Source organism: Ursus americanus, chromosome 27 (assembly GCF_024610735.1).
Source record: "Ursus americanus isolate L20-20 chromosome 27, mUrsAme1.1.p, whole genome shotgun sequence".
Classification (NCBI taxonomy): Eukaryota; Metazoa; Chordata; class Mammalia; order Carnivora; family Ursidae; genus Ursus; species Ursus americanus.
In genome coordinates this window covers 4866346-4894239 of record NC_142153.1, presented here as the reverse complement: position 1 = coordinate 4894239, position 27894 = coordinate 4866346, and the positions used below count along the sequence as shown (strand labels likewise).

At 37.3% G+C, this 27894-nt stretch overlaps 1 protein-coding gene across 1 annotated transcript; it reads left to right on the top strand.

The window, feature by feature from the left end:
- The first annotated feature begins 76 nt into the window (after nucleotides 1-76).
- FNTA (farnesyltransferase, CAAX box, subunit alpha) lies at nucleotides 77-27538 on the top strand. Its single transcript, XM_045779154.2, has 9 exons — nucleotides 77-323; nucleotides 2466-2551; nucleotides 12342-12456; nucleotides 16261-16365; nucleotides 18887-19013; nucleotides 20924-21072; nucleotides 25473-25535; nucleotides 26458-26629; nucleotides 26906-27538. Exons 1-9 carry the CDS (start codon nucleotides 124-126, stop codon nucleotides 27023-27025), a joined length of 1137 nt encoding a protein of 378 aa, XP_045635110.1. The 5' UTR covers nucleotides 77-123; the 3' UTR covers nucleotides 27026-27538.
- The last annotated feature ends 356 nt before the right edge of the window (nucleotides 27539-27894 follow it).

Below are 27894 nucleotides of genomic sequence, written 5' to 3'. Positions count from 1 at the left end.
ATCTCTATGGTAGGAAGCTAGGAAACCGGAAGTGGGCCGCCACGGGGGTGTGGGGAGGGAGCGAGGGGCGGGGCCGCGAGGGGCGGGGCCGCCGCCGCCACCTCCGCAGCGGACAGAGGCGAGATGGCGGCTACTGAGGGGGTCGGGGAGGCTGCGCAGGGCAGCGAGTCCGGTCAGCCGGAGCCGCCACCGCCCCAGCCGCACCCTCCGCCGCCCCAGCAGCAGCAGGAAGAAGCTATGGCGGCCGAGCCCGGAGAAGCGGTGGCGTCCCCTATGGACGACGGGTTCCTGAGCCTGGACTCGCCCACCTATGTCCTGTACAGGTAACGCCCACAGCAGGGCCGCCGCACCCGAGGCCCTTCCCCAGAAGGCGGGAGCTCCACCCGGCCTGCGGTTCCGGGTCGGCTCCTCTGGCCTCGGCGTGTCCGGCCGAAGTTTCCGCCGCTTCCTTGTCCGGCCAGCCCGGGTGGAGGGGGCGCGCTCGGACCCCTAGCGCTCTTTTCGGGGTTGCTGTTTTCCGGGGCCAGCGCTGACACTGAGAGACAGAGGGGAGGCCAGACATCAGACGGCGTAGAAACTGCCACACACTGGACAGCACTCTTTCTTAGGCTGTTTAGGTGTGATTCAGGAATTTAAGAAATGTCCCGCTCTCTTGCATGCTCCCACAGCTCTAAGCCTGATAATAATATGACTGAATACCGAAGGGTTTGGGTGCTGTTTAATAGCCTGGGAGGAAATAAGATTTAAATATAAATAAGGTCCATATTTGCTCGCTTTAAAAACAACGTGTAAGGGCTTCCCGTGGTTTGTTCTGTAAAAGTGGAGAGAGCTAGTACAAGATCTTTAAGGACTGGGACATTTTCATTCAGCATTTCCTTTAAATATTTTAGCGCCTACCATCAGACAGACACCGAATTTAAGCTGTAAAACTGAAAAGGTCTACATCACCTCGTACATAATACAAGTGGTATATAGTAGGCATAGTTGGGTACTTTGTAACTTTCTTGCTTTTTCTCCCCAGTCCCACCCTTAGAAGTTCTTTGCTTTCTGGTAATGCCAGTTCCTTACCTCCAGTTGAACTTGCAAAGACAATTGAGAAATCCTTGTATCTTATTTTTCTTTTGCCTTATTTTTTCTTATGCAGTTCTATGTAAACCCATTAGATAGCTTATTTGCCTTCCTTGGTTTTATGAATGAGTGAAAGTCACTATCCAGATTTTGTTATTGGAGTTGTTTTACACATTTAATTTGGCTGTGGTAGCCCCATAATCCTCACACCTCCTCTCTGAATTGTAAAATATTCAGCTGCTTCACTTGGCTATGTCTGATTTTTCAGTGACTAAATGACAGCCTTACCTCTCTAATGCTACTACCCCAAGTTCTAGGTTTCACAACTCAGGTAATTGTTTCCCTTGTATTTCTTCTGATACAGTGGACACAACTTCAGGATTGTCTGGATGCCACAGAATCTTTGCTTTCAATAGCTGATCAGTATAGAGAATTAAAAGATGGGTGAAAGGAAAAGAATATAAATAAGAGAGTGGTTAAAACAAATTTAGTCATACTGGGCATTTTACACAGAAATGTCTATAGGCACCTATTGGTGCCAGTATGTTCTTTTAGCATTGATAATGAGAAATAGTATTCATTGAATGCTTACTATATGCATTTATTATATACTATATTTATAACATGGCGTAAACATTTAAGCATATGGTAATACTGTGTATTTCATGATTATATACTATATACTAATATATTAGCATATATATGTAATATACTTACTATTTATGTGCTTACTATTACACATATTTCAGTGCTTAACATATTATCCCAATCCTTCAAACAGCTTTCTAAGGTTGGTTAGTAATATCTCCATTTTATAAATGAAGAAACTGAGGCCCAGAGAGATTGTGTAACTTTCTCAAGATCACACAGCTGATAAGTGGTAGAGCCTACATTCTAACTCAGACAGTTATTAGATTCCAGAGCCTGCTCTCTAAAGACCACCTGGACCACCTCTGTATAGTAAACTAATAGTGCCTCCTTTGATTTTAAAATGTAAGTTCCTAGTAAATTGTTACTCAATTTTTTTTAAATGGTAACTCCAAAAGGTCTTATTAGACCAATGAATTAAATTGATTTCTAATTTAAAACTATTGTGTGCTTACTGCAAAACATGTTTCTCCACTTAACATAAAAACTTCAGTTTTGAGAACTATTGATTTATTAGCTTATTGTAATGGGCAGATTATTCAGTTTATTTTTATGTTACTTTAAAAGTTTAATATGTAAAGTAAAATGGCAAAACTTGGTCATGAAGAATCCAACCATGATTATATTAAAAGATTTATAAGTTACTAATATTAATGGAAGTGTAGTTGTTGCCATTTTTAAAAACATCAGATTTCTTTTTCTTCTTATATGTTTGAATACAGTCACTGAAAAAAATATATATATTTCAGGGACAGAGCAGAATGGGCTGATATAGATCCAGTGCCGCAGAATGATGGCCCCAATCCAGTGGTCCAGATCATTTATAGTGAAAAATGTAAGTTTATTTTTCATTAGGAAAAGGTCTATAGTCAAACTTAGTAGCAGAGTTGAAATTAACAGTTGTATGGTTACGTAGATGACATGTTTTTGTCTAATAAAGATTAAATGACAAGCTGATACTCGTTTTTTAATAATTCATTTTCATGGTTAAAACTTTTATTTTGTCCAGAGAATGGACATATTCTAAGTGATGAATGCTACATTATAATATGTAATAGATACTTGTGATTGTGCTTTTCATTTACCGTTTAATCTGCATACAAGATAAAACATAAATGAGTTACTGTTTTATGTAGAATAAACTTTGGTTTGCTGAAACTTGTGTATTTTGAAATATATTTCAGCAATGAAGTGTTAGGCTTAGTCTGAATACATTTACTGATATTAAAATGAGTGGATTATTTTCTTTGACAAAGTATCATTCTTTCATAATGAATGTGAATGAAAATGCTTTGTAAATTGAAGGTCATGCAAATGTTAATTGTTAGTTGTTCTTCTAAGAAAGGGTACATGAATAAATTGAAATGCTAGCTTTGTGTTTTTATGTGTGTGTGTATATATTCTGAATTCTAATGGTTGTGGTGGCCCCATAATTCTCAAACCTCCTCTGTGGGGGGGGGGTGTATGTGTGTGTGTGTGTGTGTGTGTGATGTACACATTTCAGTTAAGGCTTTGTTATCCAAGATCATTCCTTTTTTACAAAAAGCATTTATTGTATTCTTTTGATTATGAAGTAATGCCAAGAAATGTTTGAAAAGGAAAAATGATGGTATGAAGGTTTGACTTACCCAACATAAAAATGGACTACTAAAAATAACATGTGGAACTGGTGCAGAAATAAATAGATTAATAAGAAATCTAAAAATAGATCAGTATAGATGGGAACTTAATATGTGATTAAAAGGATATCTTATACAAGATGGATTAATCATATTGGTTTTGTAGCAGTTGTCTATGTATTTGGATATAAGCAAATTTATATCCTTCTCTCATGTCTTACGCGAAAATAAATTACAGAAAATAAAGTTCTAAAACACAACTGTAAACATACAAGGAATAAGAAAATAATCTTTCTTTTGGTGAAGAAGGTGTTATTAGGCAAGATGTAAAATTCAGAATTAAGGAAAAGATCAGAAGGTATAACTGCATTAAAATGCAAAACTTTCACACTATGAAGAGAGACAATATGGAGAGATAATTCACTAGAAGAAATAGAAATATCTGTGAAGAGATGTTAACCTCACTAGTGATCAGAGAGATGAAAACCACTTTCAGATTCATTAGGTACCTATAACAAAGATGTTGGAGAAACTGATACAATTGTACATTTCTCTTGGGGTTAAATAATTTAATAAAAGCCTTTTTTGCAGGGTGAAAAAGATTAGCATTTTAAATTCTTACATATATCATGAATAGAAACCACAAAGGAAAAGATAGAGAAATATGACCTATCAATCAAAAATTGATAGATGAATATATCAAAATTTAAAATCTGTACAACAGAAGACAACCATGAGCAAGTTAAAAGGGAAGCAGTAGTATGGGAAAAGATACACCATATGAAACAGGGTTGATGTTCAGAACCTCATAAGAAATTCCTACAAAAGTTTAAGGAAACAGGCAAACATAAAAAAGTAGACAAAGGGTATATGAACTGGTAGTTTACAGAAGAGAAAATTCCATTGGCTTTTAAGGCGGGGGAAGTCCATTATCATTAGGAATGAAAGATATACAAATAAAATGGGAATGTTGTTTCCCAACAGTGCTTTAAATGATAAAAATTAAAACTATCTTACGATATCAGGTATTAGGGCATATGAACAGATTGATACATTTCAGATGGTAATTTTCATGTTTAGCCATTTTGAGGTTTGGTTTAATCTAGCAAAATTGGAAAATGCTTTTATTGTATACCCTCGAAGTAACTGCTTCTACTGATACACTTTGGGTATACTCTGGCATACGACATAAGAAGACATGTAGTAGGAGGTTAAAAACACACACTGCAGAGTCAGACCAACTGGTTTAAATTCTAACTTCAGCATTTTACTAGCTGTATAACCTTGGACAAATTATTTAACCTCTCTATACCTTTATTTCCACCTACGTAAAATGAGGATAATAATAGTAACTATAGTTGACCCTTGAATAACAGGAGGGTTAGGGGTGCTGACCTCCCCCCCAGTTGAAAATCCATGTATAACTTTTGACTCCTCAGAAGTTTAATTACTAATAGCCTACTGTTGCTGGGAGTTTTACGATAATAACATAAATAGTCAATTAAGACATACTTTGTATGTTAAATGTATTATATACTGTATTCTTAAAATAAACTATGTTAGAGAATAAGAAAATGTTTTTTAAAATCATGAGGAAGGGTGCCTGACTGGGAGGGAGCCTGCTTCTCCCTCTCCCTCCCTGCTCCCCCCACTCACCCTGCTCATGTGCTCTCTCTCTCTCTCTCTCTCTCTCTCTGTCAAATAAATAAAAATTTTTTTAAAAAGCTCTTAAAAAAATTCATAAGAAAAATATGGTACTATACTGTTTGGAAAAGAATCTGCGTATAAGTGGACCTGTGCAATTCAAACCCGTGTCATTCAAGGGCCAGTACTTTATATAGAGTGAGTAAATTATAATTATAAAATAAAAGAACAGTGTCTGGCTCAGAGTAAGCACTATATGCATTAACTATTATTATTTGCAGCATTTTTTGAAAAAGCAAAATGTTGGAAGCCACTTATATAATCTATGTTTTAGAAAATGGATAAATGAAGTATATCATTATCATACAGTTGAATAACCATTAAGAGGATCTAGATCTTTTATAACATGGACAAATCTCAGAAACAATGTTGAGTGACAAAAGCCATATAAGTTTCAGAAACTTTGAGTATGACAGTATATCAAATGTGTAATTTTTAGTTAAAAGAATATTTTAATATTGAAAACTACAGAAAAAAATCTAATGAATATAAAATTCTATTTATATAACCCCAGATTCATTTATGAACCTGTCAACTTGACATGGATAGCTGTAAGTCTGAGTATTCTATTCCCACTTGTAGAATTCTGTTTTGAAAAAAAAAAATAGCATTCACATGTAAATTATGCCATGTTCTTTATATGGAATAGTGGAAAAAGGGTGATGTAGATGTGTGTATGTTGGCATGGAAGAACATACCATTGAGGGAAAAAATGCCAAAATGGAAAATAGTATGAAAAATATACCAATTTCATTAAAAATAAACAACAGGGTAACTGGCTGTCTCAGCCAGCAGAGCATGCAACTCTCAATCTCGGGATCATGAGTTCAAGCCCCATGTTGGGCATAAAGATTACTTAATAAAAAATAAGTAAAAAATTTAAAAAATAACAACTATACACACACACTTAGAAAAATATTTGGTAACAACCATTACCCTTGATGGAAATCCAGTGCATTGGGGAGTGGCATTGGAGTGAGAGAAATTTCATGTACTTTTGTATTGTTCACAGTGTTTGCATGGAATATATACTTCTTTTTAATTAAAATTTTTTTAAAGTAATCCATGCTTACCTTAGAAAATTTCGAGGATGTTAAAATCAAAAGAAGACTCTTATCATCAAGAAAGAGCCACTGTTACCTCAACAAAGTAGGTTTAGAGGGAACTTACCTCAGTATAATAAAGGCCATATGTGAAAAATCCATAGCTAAAATCATTTCAGTGGGGAAAAACTGAGAGCTTTTCTTCTACAGTTAAGAACAAAACAGGGATGTCCACTCTCACCACCTTTATTCAACACAGTACTGGAAGCCCTAGCCACAGTAGTCAGACAAGAAAAAGAAATTAAAAATCATCCAAATCGTCAAGGAAGAAGTAAAACTTTCACTATGTGTAAATGACATGATACTATGTATAGAAAACCTGAAAGCCCACCAAAAAACTGTTTAAACTAATAAACAAGTTCAGTGAAGTTGCAGGATACAACATCAATGTACAGAAATCTGTTGCGTTCTTATACACCAGTGATGAAGCAGCAGAAAGAGAAATTAAGGAATCAATCCCATTTACAATTGCACCAAAAACAATAAGATACCTAGGAATACACCTAACCAAAGTGGTGAAAGACCTGTACTCTGAAAACTATAAAACACTGATGAAGGGTGCCTGGGTGGCTCAGTCAGTTAAGTATCCAACTCTTGATTTCAGCTCAGGTCGTGATCTCAGGGTTGTGAGATTGAGCCTTGTGTCAGGTTCTCCACTGGGCATGGAGCCTGCTTAAGATTCTTCTCCCCCGCCCCCCGCCACTGCGCACCCTGTCTCAAAAACAAAAACAAAAACCCACTGACGAAAGAATTTGAAGATGACAAAGAAATGGAAAGACATTCCATGCTCATGAATTGGAAGAACAAATATTGTTAAAATGTCTATACTACTCAAGGCAATCCACGCATTTAATGCAATCCTTGTCAAAATAGCAACAGCGTTTTTCACAGAGCTAAAACAAACAATCCTAAAATTTGTGTGAAACCGCAAAAGACCCTGAATAGCCAAAGCAGTCTTGAAAAAGAAGAGCAAAGCTGGAGGCATCACAATTCAGACTTGAAGTTATATTACAAAGCTGTAGTAATCAAAATAGTATGGTACTGGGGCACCTGGGTGGCTCAGTCAGTTAAGTGTCTGACTCTTGATTTCGGCTCGGGTAATGATCTCAGGGTCATGAGATCGAGCACCTTATCAGGCTCCATGCCTGATATGGAGCCTGCTTAAAGATTCTCTCTCCCTATCCCTGTACCCTCCCCACCCCCAGTCTGGCATTCATGCACACACACTCTCCGTCTCCTTGTACCTTCCCCACCCTTGGTCTGACATGCATTCACACACTCTAAAAAAAAGGAAAAGGACAAAATAGTATGGTACTGGTGCAAAAGTAGACACATAGATCAGTGGAACAGAATACAAAACCCAGAAATGAACCCTCAATTGTATGGTCAATTAATCTTCAACAAAGCAAGAAAGAATATCCAATGGGAAAAAGACAGTCTCTTCAACAAATGGTGTTGGAAAAACTGGACTGCCTTCTTACACCCTTCACAAAAATAAATTCAAAATGGTTTAAAGACCTAAATGTGAGACCTCGAACCATAAAAATCCTAGAAAAGAACACAGGCAATGACTTCTTTGATACTGGTCATAGCAAGTTCTTTCTAGATATGTCTCCTGAGACAAGGGAGACAAAAGCAAAAATAAACCACTAGCTCTTCATCAAAATAAAAAGCTGCACAGTGAAGGAAACAGTCAATAAAATTAAAGGGCATCCTATGGAATGGGAGAAGATATTTGCAAATTACATATCTGATATGAGTATCCAAACTATATAAAGAACTTAACCAAGAAAGCACATAATCCAATTAAAAAATGGGGAGAAGACATGAAAAGACATTTTTCCAAAGAAGACAAACAGATGGCCAACAGACACATGAGAAGATGTTCAACATCACTTATCATCAGGGAAATGCAAATCAAAAGTACAATGAGATAGGGCTCCTGGGTGGCTCAGTCGATAAAGTGTCTGCTTTTGGCTTACGTCAGGATCCCATGGTCCTGGTATTGAGTCCAGGATCAGGCTCCCTGCTCAGTGGGGAGCCTGCTTCTCCCTCTGCCCCTCCCCCTGCTCCTTGTGTTCCTGCATGCAGAAATAAATAAGAAAAATCTTCAAAAAAAAAAAAAAACTACAATGAGATAGCACCTCACACCTGTCAGAATGGCTAAAGTCAACAACACAAGAAACAAGTGTTGGTGAGGATGTGGAGCAAGGGGAACCCTCTGGCACTATTGGTAGAAATGTAAACTGGTACAGCCATGCTGGAAAACAGCACAGAGGTTCCTCAAAGTTAAAGATAGTACTACACTATGATCCAGCACTTTCACTACTAGGTATTTATCCAAAGAACAAAAATACTAATCAAAGGGGTACGTGCACTCTGATACTTCTAGCAGCATTATCTAAATAGCCAAATTATGGAAGCAGTCCAAGCGCCTATCAACTGATGAGTAGATAAAGAGAATGTGGTATATATACAATGGAGTATTACTGAGCCTTAAAAAATAATGAGATTTGCTATTTGCAACAACTTGGATAAAGCTAGAGAGTGTAATGCTAAGTGAAGTAAGTCAGAGAAAGACAAACACCGTATGATTTCACGCATGTGTGGAATTTAAGAAAACAAATGAGCAAAGGGAAAAAGAGAGACAAACCAAGAAACTGACTCTTCACTACAGAGAACAAACTGATGGTTACCAGAGGGGAGGTGAGTAGGGGGAGGGGTGCAATAGGTGATGGGGATTAAGAAGTGTGCTTGTGATGAGCGCCAGATGATGTATGGAAGTGATGGATAACTATGTTGTACACCTGAAACTAATATTAAACTATATGTTAACTGACAAATTTAAAAACTTTTTAAAAAAAGAATGTTCTTGATGATGTAGTAAAAGTTACCAGTTTAAAAAAAGAGAGAGAGGGGGCGCCTGGGTGGCACAGCGGTTAAGCGTCTGCCTTCGGCTCAGGGCGTGATCCCGGCGTTATGGGATCGAGCCCCACATCAGGCTCCTCCGCTAGGAGCCTGCTTCTTCCTCTCCCACTCCCCTGCTTGTGTTCCCTCTCTCGCTGGCTGTCTCTCTCTCTGTCAAATAAATAAATAAAAAATCTTTAAAAAAAAAAAAAAAAAGAGAGAGAGAAATAAGCACTGTTAATATTTGGTATGTAGCCTTCCACTCCTCTGATTATGTTTCCACAAAGTTGGTTTTATGGTATGTATATGTGCATGTGTATATGTTTTGTATGTGTAGATACTTGTGTGTATATAAACGAATGTATACATTGTATATAGAGTTAATGTGTTCTAGGCATTTTGTTATAACTTGAAAATTACTTGGGAGCTTGGTTCTTAGTGACTGCAAAATGTTTTATAGTTATTTGCCACTTACGTTCTTTCTAAATTTTATTTTGGTATGATTTAAATTCAGCTTTTGAAAGATAGTGTTTAGAAGTAGGTAACCTGGGGCGCCTGGGTGGCACAGCGGTTAAGCGTCTGCCTTCGGCTCAGGGCGTGATCCCGGCGTTATGGGATTGAGCCCCACATCAGGCTCCTCTGCTATGAGCCTGCTTCTTCCTCTCCCACTCCCCCTGCTTGTGTTCCCTCTCTCTCTGGCTGTCTCTATCTCTGTCGAATAAATAAACAAAATCTTAAAAAAAAAAAAAAAAAAAAAAGAAGTAGGTAACCTTTTTATGTCTCAGAATTTGTAAAGAGCTATAATTGTTCCTGTTTCCTGATAACTTCACTTTTGGGGTTGTGTAAGGAAATAATATGCACACATGAAAATACACATATATGCATTATATATGTAATTTTAAAAAATTTTAATGCAAAGTCATTGGAAGCTTAAAGCAGTGATTTTTATAAAGCAAAATTGAAAACAATCTACGTTGCCAAGAGTAACAGAATGGTTAGGCAAACTAGGATGTTTTGACATGGTTTGCATACATACCTGTTAAAAAAGGTTTTCAATTGTCAGTAGCTGGAAAAATGTATACTGTAAGAAAAATAGCATATCATGTCCACATACATTTTTATTTGTGGAAAAAAGAAGTGTTGGGGAGTGTTTAACAGACGTTTTTTCTCATAGTCTGTCTTGGGCCATAATCTGTTCTCTGCCTTAATCTGTACTGTGTTGAGGACATTTCAGCTGCAGTATCTACTAGTTCATTGTGATTAGTGGCATGGGCTTTGATATCAGCCTAGATTTGGGTTTAACTTTTTTTTTAATTGTATTTTATTTTAAGCAATCTCTACACCCAACGTGGGGCTCGAATTCACAATCCCAACATCAAGAATCACATGCTCTATTGACTGAGCCAACCAGGCACCCCTAAATTTGGGTTTAACTTCTGTCTGCAAGGAACACTGACCCAATGTGAACTTGTTGATCTCTCTCAGTCTCAGTTTGTCTTGTAGAAAATGGGAATACGCAGGTAATATTTGCCAAAGTCTAAGTTTCTTCAGTTAAGAGATTAGGAAAGATGAGAAATTTTGATATTATCAGTGAGGGTGTGGAAAAAATAAATTATTCCTACATTCTTGGAGGGAATATATATATTGATCAGATCTTTAATGTGACAAAACCTGTCAGCATCAACAGGGTATATCACCTTGATGCAGTTAATTCTACTTGTGGGAGTTTATCTGTGGATATGCTGAATTTGCATGTGTGCATACGGTGATACTCAGGACAGCATACGGTTTATATTCAGGACAGCAAGAGAATGAAACTTTCATTTATAGGGGATGAGTTAGATAAAATTTGAGTACCATACAGTGAAATGCACCTATTGGAGAAATATGATAAACTTTATAACAGAGAATACAGTTGAAAATTATGTCTTCTCCTCCCTGTTCCTCAGTATATTCATAAATAAGCGTATGTTTTTAACAATGAATAGCATGCAGCTCTGCACCTTACTTTTTTCACTTAACAATCTTAGCAGTTATTCCCTATCTGTACGTACCAGAGCAGCCTCATTACTAACAACTGAGTAGTACGTCATTGTATGGGTGTGCCATAATGGACTGAGCTCATTCTTCAGCATTTGTTTCCAGTTTTCATTTCCTTTTTTTTAAGCCAGGCAAATTTAGCAGTGGGGTGTTGTATACCAACTTTAGCGACACTAATGTTAGTAAGTTCTGATTAACCCATTACCATCAACCAGCCTTTAAAAATTTTTTTATATAACCAAACACTCCAATAAATTTCTTTGGTTGTTTTGGGTACATAGGAAGTATATTTGTAAGAAAACTTCCTGAAGGGGCACCTGGGTGGTTCAGTCAGCTAAGCGTCTGCCTTTAGCTCAGGTCACGATCCTGGAGTCCTGGGGTCAAGCCCCATGTCGGGCTCCCTGCTCAGCAGGGAGTCTGCTTCTCCCTCTCCCTCTGCCTGCTGCTCCGCCTGCTTGTGCTCTCTCTCTCTGTCAAATAAATAAAATCTTGAAAAAAAAAGAACTTCCTGGAACTGGAATTGTTGAGTCAATGAGTATGTAAGTTTTGCACTACTTTGATAATGTGTGAGCGAAAAAAGCAAGGCCCAGAACGTAGAGTGTGATGTGATCTCATTTATTTTTTTATCTTTGTGAAGATTTTCTTTTTAAGTAATCTCTACACCCAACATGAGTGTTGAACTTAGAACCCCAAGATCAAGAGTTGCATGCTCTACTGACTGAGGCAGCCAGGCCCCCGGTGTGATCTCGTTTGTGTAAAAAATGGGAGGATGTATTTAGAACATATACTTGGAAGGATACAGTAGAATCATTAATAGTGGTTGCTTCTTTGGAGTTGAACGGAAATTTAGTGTGACTCTTTTTGTACTGTTTGAATTTTCTACCATTGTGTACATTGCTTTTTCAGTTATAAAACTGATCAAAATATAATGTGGGAAAATGAGGTAAGTGAATATATTTGAATATATGTACTCTTAATTTTACTTTAATGTGTAACGTCTTTCAGAGATTTGGAGGCTGGCATTAGCCCCTGTGCATACGTGAGCAGGAGACATAGTTACACATATATTGTGGCTATGACACTAAAGCATTCTCAGGGTGGCATTCACACAGTCATTTGACTTTCTTTTGCTTGTTGTTATAAATGATAAAAATTCAGTATCTTTCCTCATAAGGTATAGCAGCATTTTGTATTATAGTCTAAGTTTAAACAAGAAAGATAGTGCTAATGCAGTCGTATGCTCTGTCCCCAGTTAGAGATGTGTATGATTATTTCCGGGCTGTTCTGCAGCGTGATGAAAGAAGTGAACGAGCTTTTAAACTAACCAGAGATGCTATTGAGTTAAATGCAGCCAATTATACCGTGTGGTAAGTACTGCTCATCATTAATCTTCCCCATTTAAATGTGTCCTGTTTTAGTTCAGATGGTTCTTTTAACTAAGCTTGTTATCATCATAATAATTCACACTATGAGTTTAAAAGTCAGAGGCTGAATGAAAAATGGCATCCTCTGTCCCCTTGCTTTTCACTACCAGTGTCCCCTCCCCAGAGGTAAGAACTCTCAGCTATTTTTTCTTAAGTTAACCTATACATTTTAAATATGCTGACCCACATTTTGTAGTATTTCAGAGTACATTCCTTTTAACAGATTGCCTTTTTTTGTTGTTCAGTTTTGTTTTCTTTGTGCCAGTAAGTAATTTGTCTCCCACGCTCTCTGATATGTGTAAAATGTGTCGTTACTGCTGAACACAACAGGTGATCCTTCAACCCCTTTTTTTCTTCTTCACCAGTGTGCGCACTGCACATCTAGTCTCCGGCTCTCTCATGCGTTCGGTCTCCTGTCTCCAGACCTGACCTCTTTTTCTTTCTTGATTTACTCTGTCATTTTATCGACCACATCCTTGAGTAGAAGAGAACTTATAAAAGGATGTGTGGGAAATCATTTGTGAGATTTGATATATTGAAAAGTGTCTTTAGTCTCTTCTCAACTTTATTAGTAGAATTCTATATTAGAAATCATTTTCCTTCAGAATTTTAAAACTGGTTTTCCATTTCCTCCAGCTTCTATTGAGAAGACTCCTGTTATTTCGTTGAAACATTTTTAGTAGGTCCAGAGAATTTTTTTATGTGTTTTTGATAATGCCTTTTCTCTTTCCCTGTTTTTTTTCTCTTTCTGGAATGCTTTTTTTTTTTTTAGTTGTATGTGGTACCTTTTTGATTGCTTTTTCTGATTTTCATTTCTTTGTCTTTTCATTTATATTTGAGATATTTCTCAACTTTATCTCCTCATTTCTGTCTGCACTCAAAAATTTCTAATTTCCAAAGCTTTTTTGTTTTCTGAATATTTTTTTAATAGCATCTTGTCTTTTATTTCATAGATGTGTGATATATTTTCATTTCTCTGGTGTTTGTTTTGGTCTCTTTCTTTCATGTAAATATTTTTCTCAAATCTTTGATTCTCCTTTCAAACTTATAATAGAGGCAGGAAAACTCCTCTGATTGGAAGCTCTATATGTGGCAGGACTTGTCAACTGGAGGGCTTCACTGTGAGGTTAGTGAGTGGAGATGTGGCTGTTTTGTGTGAAATCTTCACATGTCAGCAGTTCTAGATCTTTTCTTGTGGTTTGTTCCTCCAAAGAAGAGTCGTCTGATTATTACCTGGGGAGAATGTGTTTGGCTGCCATAGTTTCGGGGGTTAGGCAGGGGAAGATTGGTTGGGCGGTGGTTCTCAGCTGTTTAGTATATTAGTGGTTTAAATTTCCCAGTTTCTAGTCCTTTTCCTCACTCTGTATTCCTCTTGTGTCTGGTATTCCTTTCTGCTTCAGTTTTTTTCCAGAGAATAAAGCCACTTGCGTCTTGCCAGGTTTTTAGAAAGAACCACAGTTACTCTCCTGTGTGTCTCCTTTACTTTCACACAAAACACTTCACTTCTGACATTTCTGGTCACCAAATGACTGGGTTTTTCCCCTACCACGCAGTTCTCTCTGATGCTAGTTGTGTGTCCTACAATTTAACTCAGTTCTGACATTGTCTAACTACCTGACATTGAGATAACGTCAGATCCCACTGGTTAAGGGCTCAGTCCCACAAGGCTGCCCCCTACTTCAGATGCTAATCGCAAATCCAATTGTCACGTATGCTTCTAACCAGTGGGCTATAAGTCAGAGGTTTCCCTGACCCCTTCCTAGGGTTCAGTTAATTTGCTAGAGTGGCTCAGAGAACTCAGGAAAACCGTTACTTATGTTTACCAGTTTATTGAAGGATGTGGTAAAGGGTACCCATGAACAGCCAGATGAGATATATAGGGCAAGATCTGGGAGGGTCCCAAGCTCAGGATCTTTTGTCCTTATGGAGGGTATGTCCTCTCCCAGAACATGGATAAGTTCATCCACCTACAAACTCCAAACCCCCTAGTATTGGGATGCGGTGGAGGTTCCCTCATGTGGGCATTATCAATTATTAACTCTGTTTCTAGCCTCTCTCCTCTATCTAGACAACTGGAGGTGGAATCGATAATTCCAAGCTTCTGATCAAAGGTTGGTCTTCCTGGTGACCAGGAACCACCTAAGGAGCCCACCTAGAGTTGCCTCAATAGAATGCTTCTAGTGCTCTTTTTTTTTTTTAAGATTTTGTTTAAATATTTGAGGGAGCAAGCAAGCACACAAGTGGGGTGAGGGGCAGAGGGAGAGAGAGAAGCAGACTCCCCGCTGAGCAGGGAGCCTGATGTGGGCTTTGATCCCAGAACCCTGAGATCATGACCTGAGCCGAAGGCAGATGCTGAACCGACTGAGTCTCCCAGGCGCCCCGCTTCTAGTGCTCTTATCACTTAGGAATTCCTGAGTGTTCCAGGAGCTCTGTGCCAGGAACCAGGGGCAGAGACCTATATATATTTTTTCTGTTATCTCACACCAGGCCAGTGATGCCGTCACCTCTCTGCTTAAGGTTGGGGAAGGGATCTTGGCTGTTAAGGGCTCTTTCTAGATTTTATACTGTTTTTAACCCCATCCTTGATTCCCAGTCTTGAAGATACCTGACACCTGATTTCTGAACCTTTCTTCTTCTGTTGACGGTTAGGTTTTTAGCACTTTGTTTTTCAAAGTCAGTTAAAACTTGTCTGTCAGCTTACCATTTTCCATAATTTTGTTGACCCCTTCCCATTGTTGTGATATCCCCTTGTCCCTAATTCTCTTTGTCCTTGTGGATATTTACTGTTTTTCATTCCCTTGCTGTCATTTTTGTGGGGTTTTATTAGGGTGTTAGGATAAACTCACTCATTTAATCTACCATGTTTCCTGGAATTCTTAGTATGATATGCCATCATTTTATATCTCTAGTATGCGCTTTCTTATTTTTTAAGAAATTCCTGACCATATATAACACAAAGTAACTTAGAATACATTTTAAAATTTCCTAAGTTTATTTGCTGTTTTTTAAAGGCAGTATACTGGATAACCTTACTCATGTAAACCAAGCTGCTTGTTTATCGCCATGTTTTATTAAGCCTAATTTTCCTTAAGCTAATAAAATAGAGAAATACCGTTATCTGTCCTATTTAGCATTTCATTTTAAAAGATACTTTTAAAGCAGCTGTTTGTCTCTTATTATACATTGAGTTGGAAATTTTGAAGTAAAAACAGACCAGAACTAATAATGATGTTTTTAGAGAAAAGGTTTTTTTTAAATGATTTGATTCTACCTTGAAGAAATTAAGAGAAACTTGTTTCATATGTAAGTAGCATATTTGTGGTGGCTCTAAAAATAAATATTTGATAATGTTTGTAATGGAATTTATCATATGAATGATATATCTAAACGAATAAGCTGTACCATATAAGGATATATTATAGGGAAAGAGATGTCTTTGATTCTCCTGTAGTAGGACACTCATAACCAGAGCATTACCTGAAAATAATCATTAATTGGTTGTCTTTTTCTCCTCTCTCAACATTTGTTGCTGTTCACTATTTTTACTTCAAAATGCTTGATTCTTCTAATTACCAGATAATTGTATGAGTTTGGACAACCAAATGCAGTTACGTTGCTAAATTATTGGTTATATAGAATACCTACCAAAAAAGGAAGTGTGTCTAACTATGTTGTTTTACCTTTATCAGATGGTGTGGCTAGGCAGTTTATGTAGAGTAATGAGACAATGCTTGATATTTGCTGTAGGCATTTTCGGAGAGTTCTCCTAAAGTCACTTCAAAAGGATCTACATGAGGAAATGAACTACATCACTGCAATAATTGAGGAACAGCCCAAAAACTATCAAGTTTGGTAAGATGAAAATAGGAAGGAAATATATCACTATGTTAATATTACCTGCCCAGTGGGTGATGAAATTATAGGGAATTGTTTGTTTCTTTATAATTTTAGTAGTTTGCATTCGTGCTAATGTTACGTGTCTCATAGTGTTGTTAGGAGGGTTAAATGAGATTTTTTTTTTTTTAGGGGGGGTGGCAGAGGGAGAGGGAGAGAAAGAGAATCTTAAGCAGTCTCCACACCCAGCAAGGAGCCTCTCGATTTCACAACCCTGAGATCATGTCCTGAGCCGAAATCAAGAGTTGGATGTTTCACCACTGAGCCACCTAGGTGCTCCTAAATGAGATGATTTTATGTTTAGTGCTTAAAGTGGTACCTAACCTCGAGTTAACACTCAAATATGTGTACTGCAATTATTACTTAAAACTTTTGACAACATATAATCTTGTGGGAAAATTTTTTTTTTTTAAGATTTTATTTATGTATTTGACAGAGACAGCCAGCAAGAGAGGGAACACAAGCAGGGGGAGTGGGAGAGGAAGAAGCAGGCTCCTAGCGGAGGAGCCTGATGTGGGGCTCGATCCCAGAATGCTGGGATCACGCCCTGAGCCTAAGGCAGACACTTAACGACTGCGCCACACAGGCACCCCTGTGGGAAAATTTTTGAATAAAGAATCTGAAAAAATGTTTTCTATCCAGCGTGTTATAAAATGACTGTCTGGTATTTGATCTTTCATTCATTTGTTTATTCAAAATATTTTTATTGATGCGGGGATACGAAGATGAGCCACACAGTCTAACAGGGAAAGCACATAATAAAGCCAGTTATTTTACAGTGCAGTATGAAAACCACAATGGTGCAGAGTGTTTTACAGAGTATGTAAGCCCTAAGTTAGCATAGACAAAACTATAGGGATTATTATAGGTGAGGGGAACAGAACACAGTGGAGGAAAAAAAGAGGCATTGTGGAGCAGGACAGAGAACAAATAGGAAGAAAGAGTTTGAACAGTACCGGCATATGAGCACCCCTTGAATGGAAGCTACTGTGGTTGCTGTTATTTCGGAGCTGGAGGAGGAGGTACTGGTGGTGGTAGTGCTGAGGGTCAGCTTGACATGCTGAAGGACCTAATTCTTAAGTTTTTCCTAAATTACAGAATTTTCCGGGAACCTAGAAAAATAAATTATTGCTAGTGTTCACTAACTTGGGAGATTTCTGAAATAAATTTAGAAGGCTTTCCCTCTAGGATCTTCCTCTTGGTAGTATCTTGCCTTCTTAATATTCTGTAAGATGAATTTTTCAATTTTCCATGCATGTAGAACATTCATTCATTCAGCATCAAATCTTTCCCCTTTTCCCATCACTCCTACTCACTTTTAGTATATTGAATATTAATGAATTCTTTTAAAGAACAGCTTTTTTGAGATATAACTCGCATATTATACTATTTATTCATTTATTTAGTAATCTCTACACCCGATGTGGGGCTTGAACTCATGATCCCAAGATCAAGAGTCCCATGATCTACCGACTGAGCCAGCCAGGCACCCCTACTATTTACTCATTTTTTATTTTATTTTTTTAAAGATTTTATTTATTTATTCGACAGAGACAGAGACAGCCAGCGAGAGAGGGAACACAAGCAGGGGGAGTGGGAGAGGAAGAAGCAGGCTTATAGCAGAGGAGCCTGATGTGGGGCTCGATCCCATAATGCCGGGATCACGCCCTGAGCCGAAGGCAGGCGCTTAACCGCTGTGCCACCCAGGCGCCCCCATTTTTTAAAATCTAAATTCAGTTAGCCCGCATATAATACATCATTAGTCTATTTACCCGTTTAAAGTGTATCGTTCAGTGGTTTTAGTATATTTACAAATATGTACAACCATCACTACAGTGACTTTTAGAACATTTTCACTAATAGATTTGTATTAATATTTCAGCTAAAAAAATTATAAAAATAGAACCCAACAGAAAACTCTTAGAAGCATTTTCCTAGTACAGAAACAACTCTTAACAAACTCGCAGCTTGTCACAGCTACTTGCCAGAGTAGAAGTGAATTCAGTTCTGCCCACGAATTGGTGGAATGAGCAGTTGCTTGTATGTGATGCTGGGGACTTAAGGAAAATTGAAAACCTATTTATAACCAGAGGAGCTTCTATACTTGATTAAATAGTATCACATTTCCTATAGTCTGATTATGCCATCTGGGAGTATTTCAGAATCCTTTGACAGGATTTTGTGGTTGTCAAAAGATTACTTCCAGATTTAGCTTGAAATAAACCTCCTTTAAAGTGTAAGTATCTCATTTCATTTTACACATAAATCACTGTTTTATGTTTCTCGGCTCTTACTTAGTGTTCTGGAATTTTCCCTCTTAGTGTTTCTTCGTTACCTTTTCTTTCCAGTATAATCTTGAGAACTAGAGGTGACTTTCTGTTTTTTTAGTGTCCCTCCACATCATGTAGTACAACGCACACCACTGATACTTCGGTTCTTGGATATGTGAACACAAAACTTCTTCTTCTCCCTGCTTTAGGCATCATAGGCGAGTATTAGTGGAATGGCTAAAAGATCCATCTCAGGAGCTTGAATTTATTGCTGATATTCTTAATCAAGATGCAAAGAATTATCATGCCTGGCAACATCGACAGTGGGTTATTCAGGTATTGCCTTTCTTGTTAAAATGTTTTTCAGATTGTTTTAACTGAATTAAATAATTAAAATTACTGTTGAATTGTAAGTATACTCCTGAACTAAAACACATATATAGATCATTACACACAAAATATAATGGCTAAGAATTATTAAGATACTTAATTAAAACCTGACATCCTTCATGCTGATTAATCTTATAATCTCTCAAGATACATTGGTAAGTAGTTTCATATTAAAGAAGAATAATAGTAACTTGTATTTTTTAGATTGAATTTGCATCACATCTTATATTTGCTAGCAAATTGAATAGAAAAGGTAGTTGTAATTTTCTAATACAGCTATGTTATTTTAATTAACAAGGGCATGGTACCTACTGGGGTTTTTGCATACATAAACTTTGGAATATGATTTTACAGTAATAAATAGTATTTTATTTCTGCCCACTTGTTAAAATTTTATGCTAAGCCCTGAATAGAAGATACCAGTTATACCTCCCACTCTGGGCATTTATTTATTCCAGCAAACAATTCTACTGTTGTTTCCTGTGAATTTTTTCCCAGTGATTGCTACTTTGTGCACTATTCATTATACCAAGAGCAGTTCACAAATTTTTTTTTTTACTTAAAAATTTAAACTTTTCTAAATTTGATTAAAGGGGTACATTTTCTAAAGATATTTGGTATTTTTGTTTTTTCTATGAAATTCTAACCTTTGCCATTATCAAACAAGAAATATAACTCTGTTTTTTCATAGTTAACATCCCCAACTTTTGCAACATTTGTAAGTTTTGACCTTTTCATTCCTTTCTTAAGTTGTTTTTATTGGTTCTCTTCTCCCCATAATTTTTTTTTATTTAAACAGCTTTATAACATAAAAATTTGTATCTAAATACAGTTGTATTTTTCCACGTGTATTTTAATGTAATTTTATCTTACATGTGCATTTTTAATACTTCCGTTTTACTTAATATGTATTCATATCAAATCCATTAAATTAATATACTATACTGTAGTTAATCATTTTCTGAGTTTGGTTTTTCCCCCCTCTAAATTTTCAAGTTAATGCTTAAGCGTTTAGTTACATATATCTTTTTTGCCTGTGATCTAGTCCCTTAGAATACTTCTTGGGTCTGTTTAATATAAATATGCCTCTTGGTATGTTCTGTTCTCAAGAAGATGGTACCAAATCACAGGCCACTTTGCTCTCTCTTCCTTATTTTTTCTTTCTTTGTGACCATTCCCTTGTCTTCGATGACTTTTCTTTCCCCCTCCATTTCCTTGACTTGCAATAATCATTTTCCTCCAAATATGTGATGAGTCCCACATCTTCACTTCTACCTAGCTTTGCTAAAATTTATTTATTTATTTAATTTTAAGATTTTGTTTATTTGACAGTGAGAGAGCACAAGCAGGGGGAGCAGCAGAAGTAGAAGGAGAAGCTGGCTCGCCATTGAGCCAGGAGCCCAATGCAGGGCTCTATCCCAGGACCCTGGGATCATGACCTAAGCCAAAGGCAGACACTTAGCCAACTGAGCCACCCAGGCGCCCCTTATTTATTGATTTTTTTAAGTTTTTTTTTTTTTTTTTTTTAATTTATGTGACAGAGAGACAGCCAGCGAGAGAGGGAACACAGCAGGGGAGTGGGAGAGGAAGAAGCAGGCTCCCAGCGGAGGAGCCCTATGTGGGACTCAATCCCGGAACGCCAGGATCACGCCCTGAGCCGAAGGCAGACACTTAACGACTGCGCTACCCAGGCACCCCGCCCCCTATTTATTTTTATTTTTTATTAATAATGGGACATTTCTAGGGGCATCTGGCTAGCTCAGTCAGTGGAGTATGTGACTCTTGATCTTGGGGTTGTTCTTAAAAAAAAAAAGTAATGGGACATTTCTAATTGGATATTTTTTATTTTCTCGTAGGAATTTAAACTTTGGGATAATGAGCTACAGTACGTAGACCAACTTCTTAAAGAGGATGTGAGAAATAACTCTGTCTGGAACCAAAGATACTTCGTCATTTCTAACACCACTGGCTATAATGATCGTGCTATATTGGAGAGAGAAGTCCAGTTAGTAATCTCCTTGACTTGTTCACTCGTTAAAAGAATATTTGTGTGCCTGTCGTGTCTCAGGCATTGGGGATACAGCAAAGATCAAGCCTGCCCCTGATCCCGCCCTCACTGAATTAATAGGACAGAATACTTAGATGAAATCTGTAAGGACAAATTTATAGCTGCTGTAGTACACCTCTAAATTGCAGTGTCACAAGTTTCTTGAAATAGTGTTACTACCACAGATGGAGAAGAAATCAGATTTCATAGTGTCTAGGAAGCTTTATTGTAAAACTATCTCATTAAATTCTGGTGCCCTGTAGATAACAGTTCCCAGAAGCCACGTTATTCTGCCGCGCAGGGTTTGTTGTAGAGGCTGTCCTGTACCCTGTAGGCTGTTGCAGCATTCCTAGCCTTTACACCCGGTATATCAGTAGGAATCCCCGTCCGCCAAGTGGAGACAAACAAAAATTGCCATATGTCCCCTGTGGAGTAGAAGCATCCCTGGTTTAAAACTACTGCTTTAACATACAAAAAGCTGTTACAAGCTCCAGAATTTTTTGAATTGTAATGTATATTAGTACCTATAATCATTAATAGCCACCTCTTTTCTGACTTTGTCTATTTTTGTCTCAATGTCTGTTTTAAATTTGAACATATTGTTTTTATAGCCTGATGAGAACATACTCATAATTTTAATTATACTAGTTGTTCTAGGGGCTCCTGGCTGGCTCATTCAGTAGAGCATGTGACTCTTGATCTCAGGGTCTTGAGTTTTAAGCCCCCACATTGGGCCTAAAGCTTACTTTAAAAAAACTAAAAATGAAAAAATAAAAGTTGTTTTAACAGCTCCTGGGAGGAGCTGATGTTTATGACCATCTGCCTTCATCTCTCTTTTTATTTCTTCTGTTTGGGTCAGGGCAGGTTAGTTTTCCTTCTATCTGTTCTATATGGGGTTCTGGTGATTTAAATTAGAAAGAAAAGAGGCCTGTCATCCAGTGTCCTGCATTAACTCTCTGCCCCAGGCTTCTTTCTGGAGCAGCCACATACCCCTCAGTCACGTCTCATGCTTTCTTTTTACTAGTTGCTCTTCAAAGCTGCACTGTCTAATGTGGTAGTCACTAGCCACATATGGCTACTTAAGTTCAAACTAATTAAAATCACATAATTCCGTTCCTGAGTTGTATGAATCACTTCTCAGCGTTCAGTACCCACATGTGGCTAATGACTAGTCTATTGGGCAGCACAGATAAAGAATATTTTCATCATCATAACACGTTCTATTGAATAGTATTGATCTGTGGGGTAACAGTGAACTTACTGAAATAATTTTATTACTTTTAAACCTAAATAATGGGGCTTGAGTAGAGAAAATCCAGACTCATTATCTAGACCTTAATATATTACTTTTTTTTTCTTTTAGAGTTGGTATTCTGTTGTGAGGATTAGGACAGAAGTACTCTGAAGGACAGTAAAGGGTCATCCTTTAGAGAGTTCAGTAGCTTTCTTGCTAAAAGGTAGAATGCTTCAGGTTATTCTTCCTTGAATTAACCCAGTTAATAATTAGGGATTTCAAATACTATATATTTCTTACTTACTTCATTAGGTTAGGTGTAATAAGGTACTTAAAAGTTGAGTATGAAGAGTGAAATATGGAAACTTCTCATAGTCTTTAAAGGCAAATCACTGGTTTTCTGTTACCAAATAGAAACAGAAATAATCAGTCGAGAATCTTAAGAGTTTTCCAGGGGCTCCTGGCTGGCTCAGTCGGTACAGCATGCGACTCTTGATCTCAGGGTTGTGTGAACCCCGTGTTCAGTGTAGAGATTACTTAAAAATAAAATCTTTAAAAAAATTGTTTAAAAAAAAGAATCTAAGAGTTTTCCATATTTAAGGCTTATCATACCATTAAGATAGTTAAAAAATACTTAAAATGCTAGGAGTAGCTGTAGTTATCTAGAATTTAGTTTGTTGCCTAATTTTTTAACTCTAAAGAACATAGATTTACCTGATTATTTTCTGTTTTTTTTTTCTTTTATTATGAAAGTAATGCACTCTAGTTGTAGGGGGAAACTGTTCTGAATTATGGAAAGTAAAACATGAAAATCTCTTATTTTCTCTCTTCCCATACCCCATTCTTTAGAGTGAGCTGCAGTTAGTGCGGACCCTTCTAAACCTGTTGCAAACATGTTTGCACAGCAATGTAGACAATGGTGGTATACACATTGCTTTTTATCATTTTATATATCATGGCCATATTTTCATGAGTACTAGTACTATTAATAATAGTTACCATTTATTTATCAATTTTTTAAAGATTTATTTTATTTAGCGGGAGAGAGAGAATATCCAGCTTACTCTGCACTGAGCGTGGAGCCCAACACAGGGCTCAATCCCACAACACTGACATCATGACCTGAGCTGAAATTAAGAGTTGGATGCTCAACCGATTGAGCCACCCAGGGGCCCCAACAGTTACCATTTATTAAGCATTTATTACATGCCAGGAATTCTATTTTTTTTTTTTAAGATTTATTTTATTTATTTGACAGAGAGACAGCCAGCGAGAGAGGGAACAGAAGCAGGGGGAGTGGGAGAGGAAGAAGCAGGCTCCCAGCAGAAGAGCCTGACATGGGGCTCGATCCCAGAACGCCGGGATCATGCCCTCTGAGCCAAAGGCAGACGCTTAACAACTGAGCCACCCAGGTGCCCCGTGGAATTCTTAATTTTCATAACAACACTGTGAGATACTTGATGAAGAACTTGAGGTTCAGAGTAGTTCTATAATGTGCCTGAGAATACACAGATAGTAATGGATGGGGCTAAGATTAGAAGCTAGGCAGTCTGGGGCACCCAACTGGTTCAGTTGGTAGAGCATGCAACTCTTCATCTTGGGGTTGTGAGTCCAAGGAGTTGAGTTCAAGCCCCACGTTGGATGGAGATTACTTAAAAAAAAAAAACAAAACCCAAAGCAGCTAGGCAGTCTGACCTCAAAGTGTATGTTTTAACCATTAAAATAGATCATGCTTTAGTGCATATGTATGTGAATAAAATTCTTTAGGTATTGCCAAAATGAAATTAAGAATCTTCTACAATGATTAGTGAAGACATGCAGGGACAAGGTTTGAAAAATAACTGGAAATATTAGGTCATATAAAAGTAGTTGCAAAAAACCTTTTCATAGTGTTGGATGAGTTTATCGTTAAGTAGTCCCCCTTACCTGCAGTTTTGCCTTCTGCGGTTCAGTTACTCGTGGTCAGCTGTAGTCCGGAAGCGTATGATCCTCCTGAGGACAGATGTGTGGTGAGACGTTAGGTAGTCTTTACTACGTCGCAATGCCTGTCATTCACCTCACTTCATCTTATCGTGTAGGCATTGTATTCTCTCACAAGAAGGGTGAGTACAGTCTAATAAGGTATTTTGAGAGAGACTACGTTCATATAACCTTTATTACAATGAGTATATTATGATTGTTCTATTTATTGTTAATCTCTTAGTGTGCCTATAAATTAAGCTTTATCATAGGTGTGGATGTATAGGAGAAAACATGGTATATATAGGATTTGATACTCTGTGGTTTCAGGCATCTATCTACTGGGCATTTGGGAACCTATCCTGTGGAGAAAGGGGGGACGATTGTACTCTCTGTGGAAAAAAAAATGCTATTGTAACAGTAATAAAACAATAAATAAAAATAAATAAAACAGCAATAAAACCAAGATTACTAAATTTTAGTCAGTAAGTGACTCATTTGAGCAAGGATATAGTGAAGCTAAATTCTGTCACTTCCTTGGAATTTGTTGTAATTGAATCTAAATTGTACTTAATAATCTGGTTAAAGGGAAGAGAAAGGGAGTGTCCATTTTGACTGGTAATCACATTGTAGTTAACTACTAATCTGGTTTTAGAGTATAAGAAATATACATTTGTGTTGATTTCTCATTTTTATTCTTTGTCTATATAATTTCCATGCTATTTTTTATTACAGCTCATAAGATTATGTAGTTCTCCTTTTTGAATGATTTAAATTTGTTGGGCATAAGTAGATCTAAGACTTTTTCTCAAGATTGCTTTACCAATAAAAGGAAAACCTCCTGTTTTAGCTGACATTTCCTTCAAAGAGAAATCTTAAATTAAAGGAAGTCCCCCACATCAGTTTATTTTCCTTTTGTGAATTGAGCCTTCATATTAGTTAGGTGTTCTTTCCCAGAATTGGTTACAAATTTACAAGAGGAAGGAACTATATAACTATGAATTGAAAACTGCAGGCTTGAAGGATTCTCTCTTAATTTAGATATGAGCTAGCCCACTAAGATAAATGAAAGCACATATCCAAGCTGTGCACAATCTTATTGAAACTGTTTCTAATTATTGCACTGCTCTTAAAATTATATTTCTTTGTGGTCTTTATCTTACAGGTACACTCTGGAAATGATCAAACTAGTACCACACAATGAAAGTGCATGGAACTATTTGAAAGGGTAAGAGGTTGTTTTGGATTGTTTTATACAAAAAACACCTGCTAATATGATGTATCATGGAATATATTCCATTAATCAGATTCCAAAAGGATACTAAAGAATTTTCCGTTTCTCTTGATCTTCTGGAAATATACCAGTGTTAGATGGTGACACCCAAGAACAGTGCCTTCTAGCGTTCTCTTCACCACCCAAGCACATACCAGCACAGTTTTTGGAATAGTCCATGACTGAACAATAATACAGTTATAATTGTATTTATGAATCCTATAGTCTTTATGTCAAAGAATGGGATATACACATTTAGTTTCTGTTTAGCTCAGGAACATAGTAAAGACAAAGCAAACTATTTACAAGCAGATTGCACAGATGCATAGCCAGCCTTTCTATTTTCATTTCTAGAGTTCTCCTGTTACAAGTCTCATTCCTTAAATTGACAAGGTTTTACTTGCCTGGCCACTGATACAACCAGGCTCCTTTTTGAGCTTAGAGGTCTCCCTGGAAACTAGGCCCAAAGAACATAAAGTATGGAGCCCATTCACATTTGGAGAGATGTATCCAGGGTTGGGACCTATAATGTCTGGAGAGCTGAAAGAGTAAGGAACCATCTCAAGAAGAAACAGAAACATCTCTTGTTTTCTTCCTTCAGTTTTTAATTTTAAGAAGATGGTTTATTTTCTGATTTAATTGTGTTGCAGTTTGAGTTATAAATGATCACTTTTAAGTTTCATTATTCTTTATAACTAATTATACTCAGCTCATAATTATCCATAATAAAACTCACACATAATTTAAAATTTTCATTTAGTTTCAACTTCATTCATTCAAAATAAGTCTCCTCTTCTTGCTCATGTTACAGAGGTCATTTTCTCTTGATCTTTCTATTATTTTTGTTCTTCTCAAAATTGAGAATAATTTTTTTTAGGATTTTACAGGATCGTGGTCTTTCCAAATATCCCAATCTGTTAAATCAGTTACTTGACTTACAACCAAGTCACAGTTCCCCCTACCTAATTGCCTTTCTCGTGGATATATACGAAGACATGCTAGAAAACCAATGTGACAACAAGGAGGACATTCTTAATAAAGCATTAGAGGTAAGTCAGGAGAACTGTGTTCTTCTCGGTGTCTCAGAATTTGGTCCGCCATTGCCGCTATATTCATGCCCTGTTCAGCGTGTTCACTCGAGAGTTCAGTGCAGGACTATTTCCACTGTTAGAGCACAACCCACATCACTAGTGAACACAGTATATGATTATAATGATGTATCTCATTTGAACATTATCTGACTTTAAATGTGTTGGCTCAAAAGCGTTTGCCCTTGAGATTGAGTTACACGTTATCTTTAAAGCATTTTTGTTTTTCATTTTCAGTTGTGTGAAATTCTAGCTAAAGAAAAGGACACTATAAGAAAGGAATATTGGAGATATATTGGAAGATCCCTTCAAAGCAAACACAGCACAGAGAGTGACCCAGCAAGTGTACAGCAATAACACCGCCTGGAGGAACTCGATGGAATGCTTTATTTTTTTAAGAGACTCTAATGCAGGAGTTCAAAACTAAAGCGGTCATTCCCTTTGCCTGTGGTGTAACATGTGCATTGCGCAGGTACCGCTTTTTAACAAGAACTAAGTGTGATGCTCCCTGGGGGCTGCTGCTCTTCCGACTAGTAATTTGATTCTTTTCAAGCAAAGTAATTTGTGGGGAGGGAGAAGAAACAGAAAGTCCCGTGAAGGAACTTTTGTAGACTTACCAACTTTTACTCTAATCCCTTAGCATCAGCTCCTCCCTAAAGGGAATATGTGTCACGATTTGCAGCATTAATGAACGCAGGTAACTTGTATGTAATGGATATAAGGTCACTTCCGTTTCGGTTCAGGAAGCGGGGAATGCAATGTTACATTAGAGCTGCTATGCCACACTCACCGTATCTTGCTATCACTGTAACCAACTAATGCCAAAAGAATGGTTTTGTAATAAAATTATAGATGTATCCTAAAACTTGACATGGTAGTTTTGTTTTTTTAAATAGCATTTAACGATGTACAAGGAACGTTGTCTCGGCTTAGAAAAGCCACTGAGAAAGAAAATGTTACCATAAAACTACAGAAACCAGAAGCATGTTCATGTGAAAGGAAATGTTACTAGAATGTTAATTGGTCAGTTCTTGACTTCAGCAAAGTCTCCTCAAGATAGTTTAGACCTACAGGGTTTTATTACGGTGTATAGATAGCTCACAGCATAATTGTCTGATCTTAGAAATATATCCCCAAACCACACTACAGAACCAGGCCATCAAATTGCCGTTGCCTGTTCTGGCATCAGGAAGCTGCTGAATGAGGCTGTTCCTCTAGGACTGTCC

What these genes read in the sequence shown, in the direction of transcription:
- FNTA (XM_045779154.2), top strand. Translation starts at nt 124, where the DNA reads ATGGCGGCTACTGAGGGGGTCGGGGAGGCTGCGCAGGGCAGCGAGTCC. An exon ending in CCCACCTATGTCCTGTACAG is followed by an intron (nt 324 to 2,465) that starts GTAACGCCCACA and finishes TATATATTTCAG; the next exon opens with GGACAGAGCAGAATGGGCTG. An exon ending in GCATGGAACTATTTGAAAGG is followed by an intron (nt 25,536 to 26,457) that starts GTAAGAGGTTGT and finishes AATTTTTTTTAG; the next exon opens with GATTTTACAGGATCGTGGTC.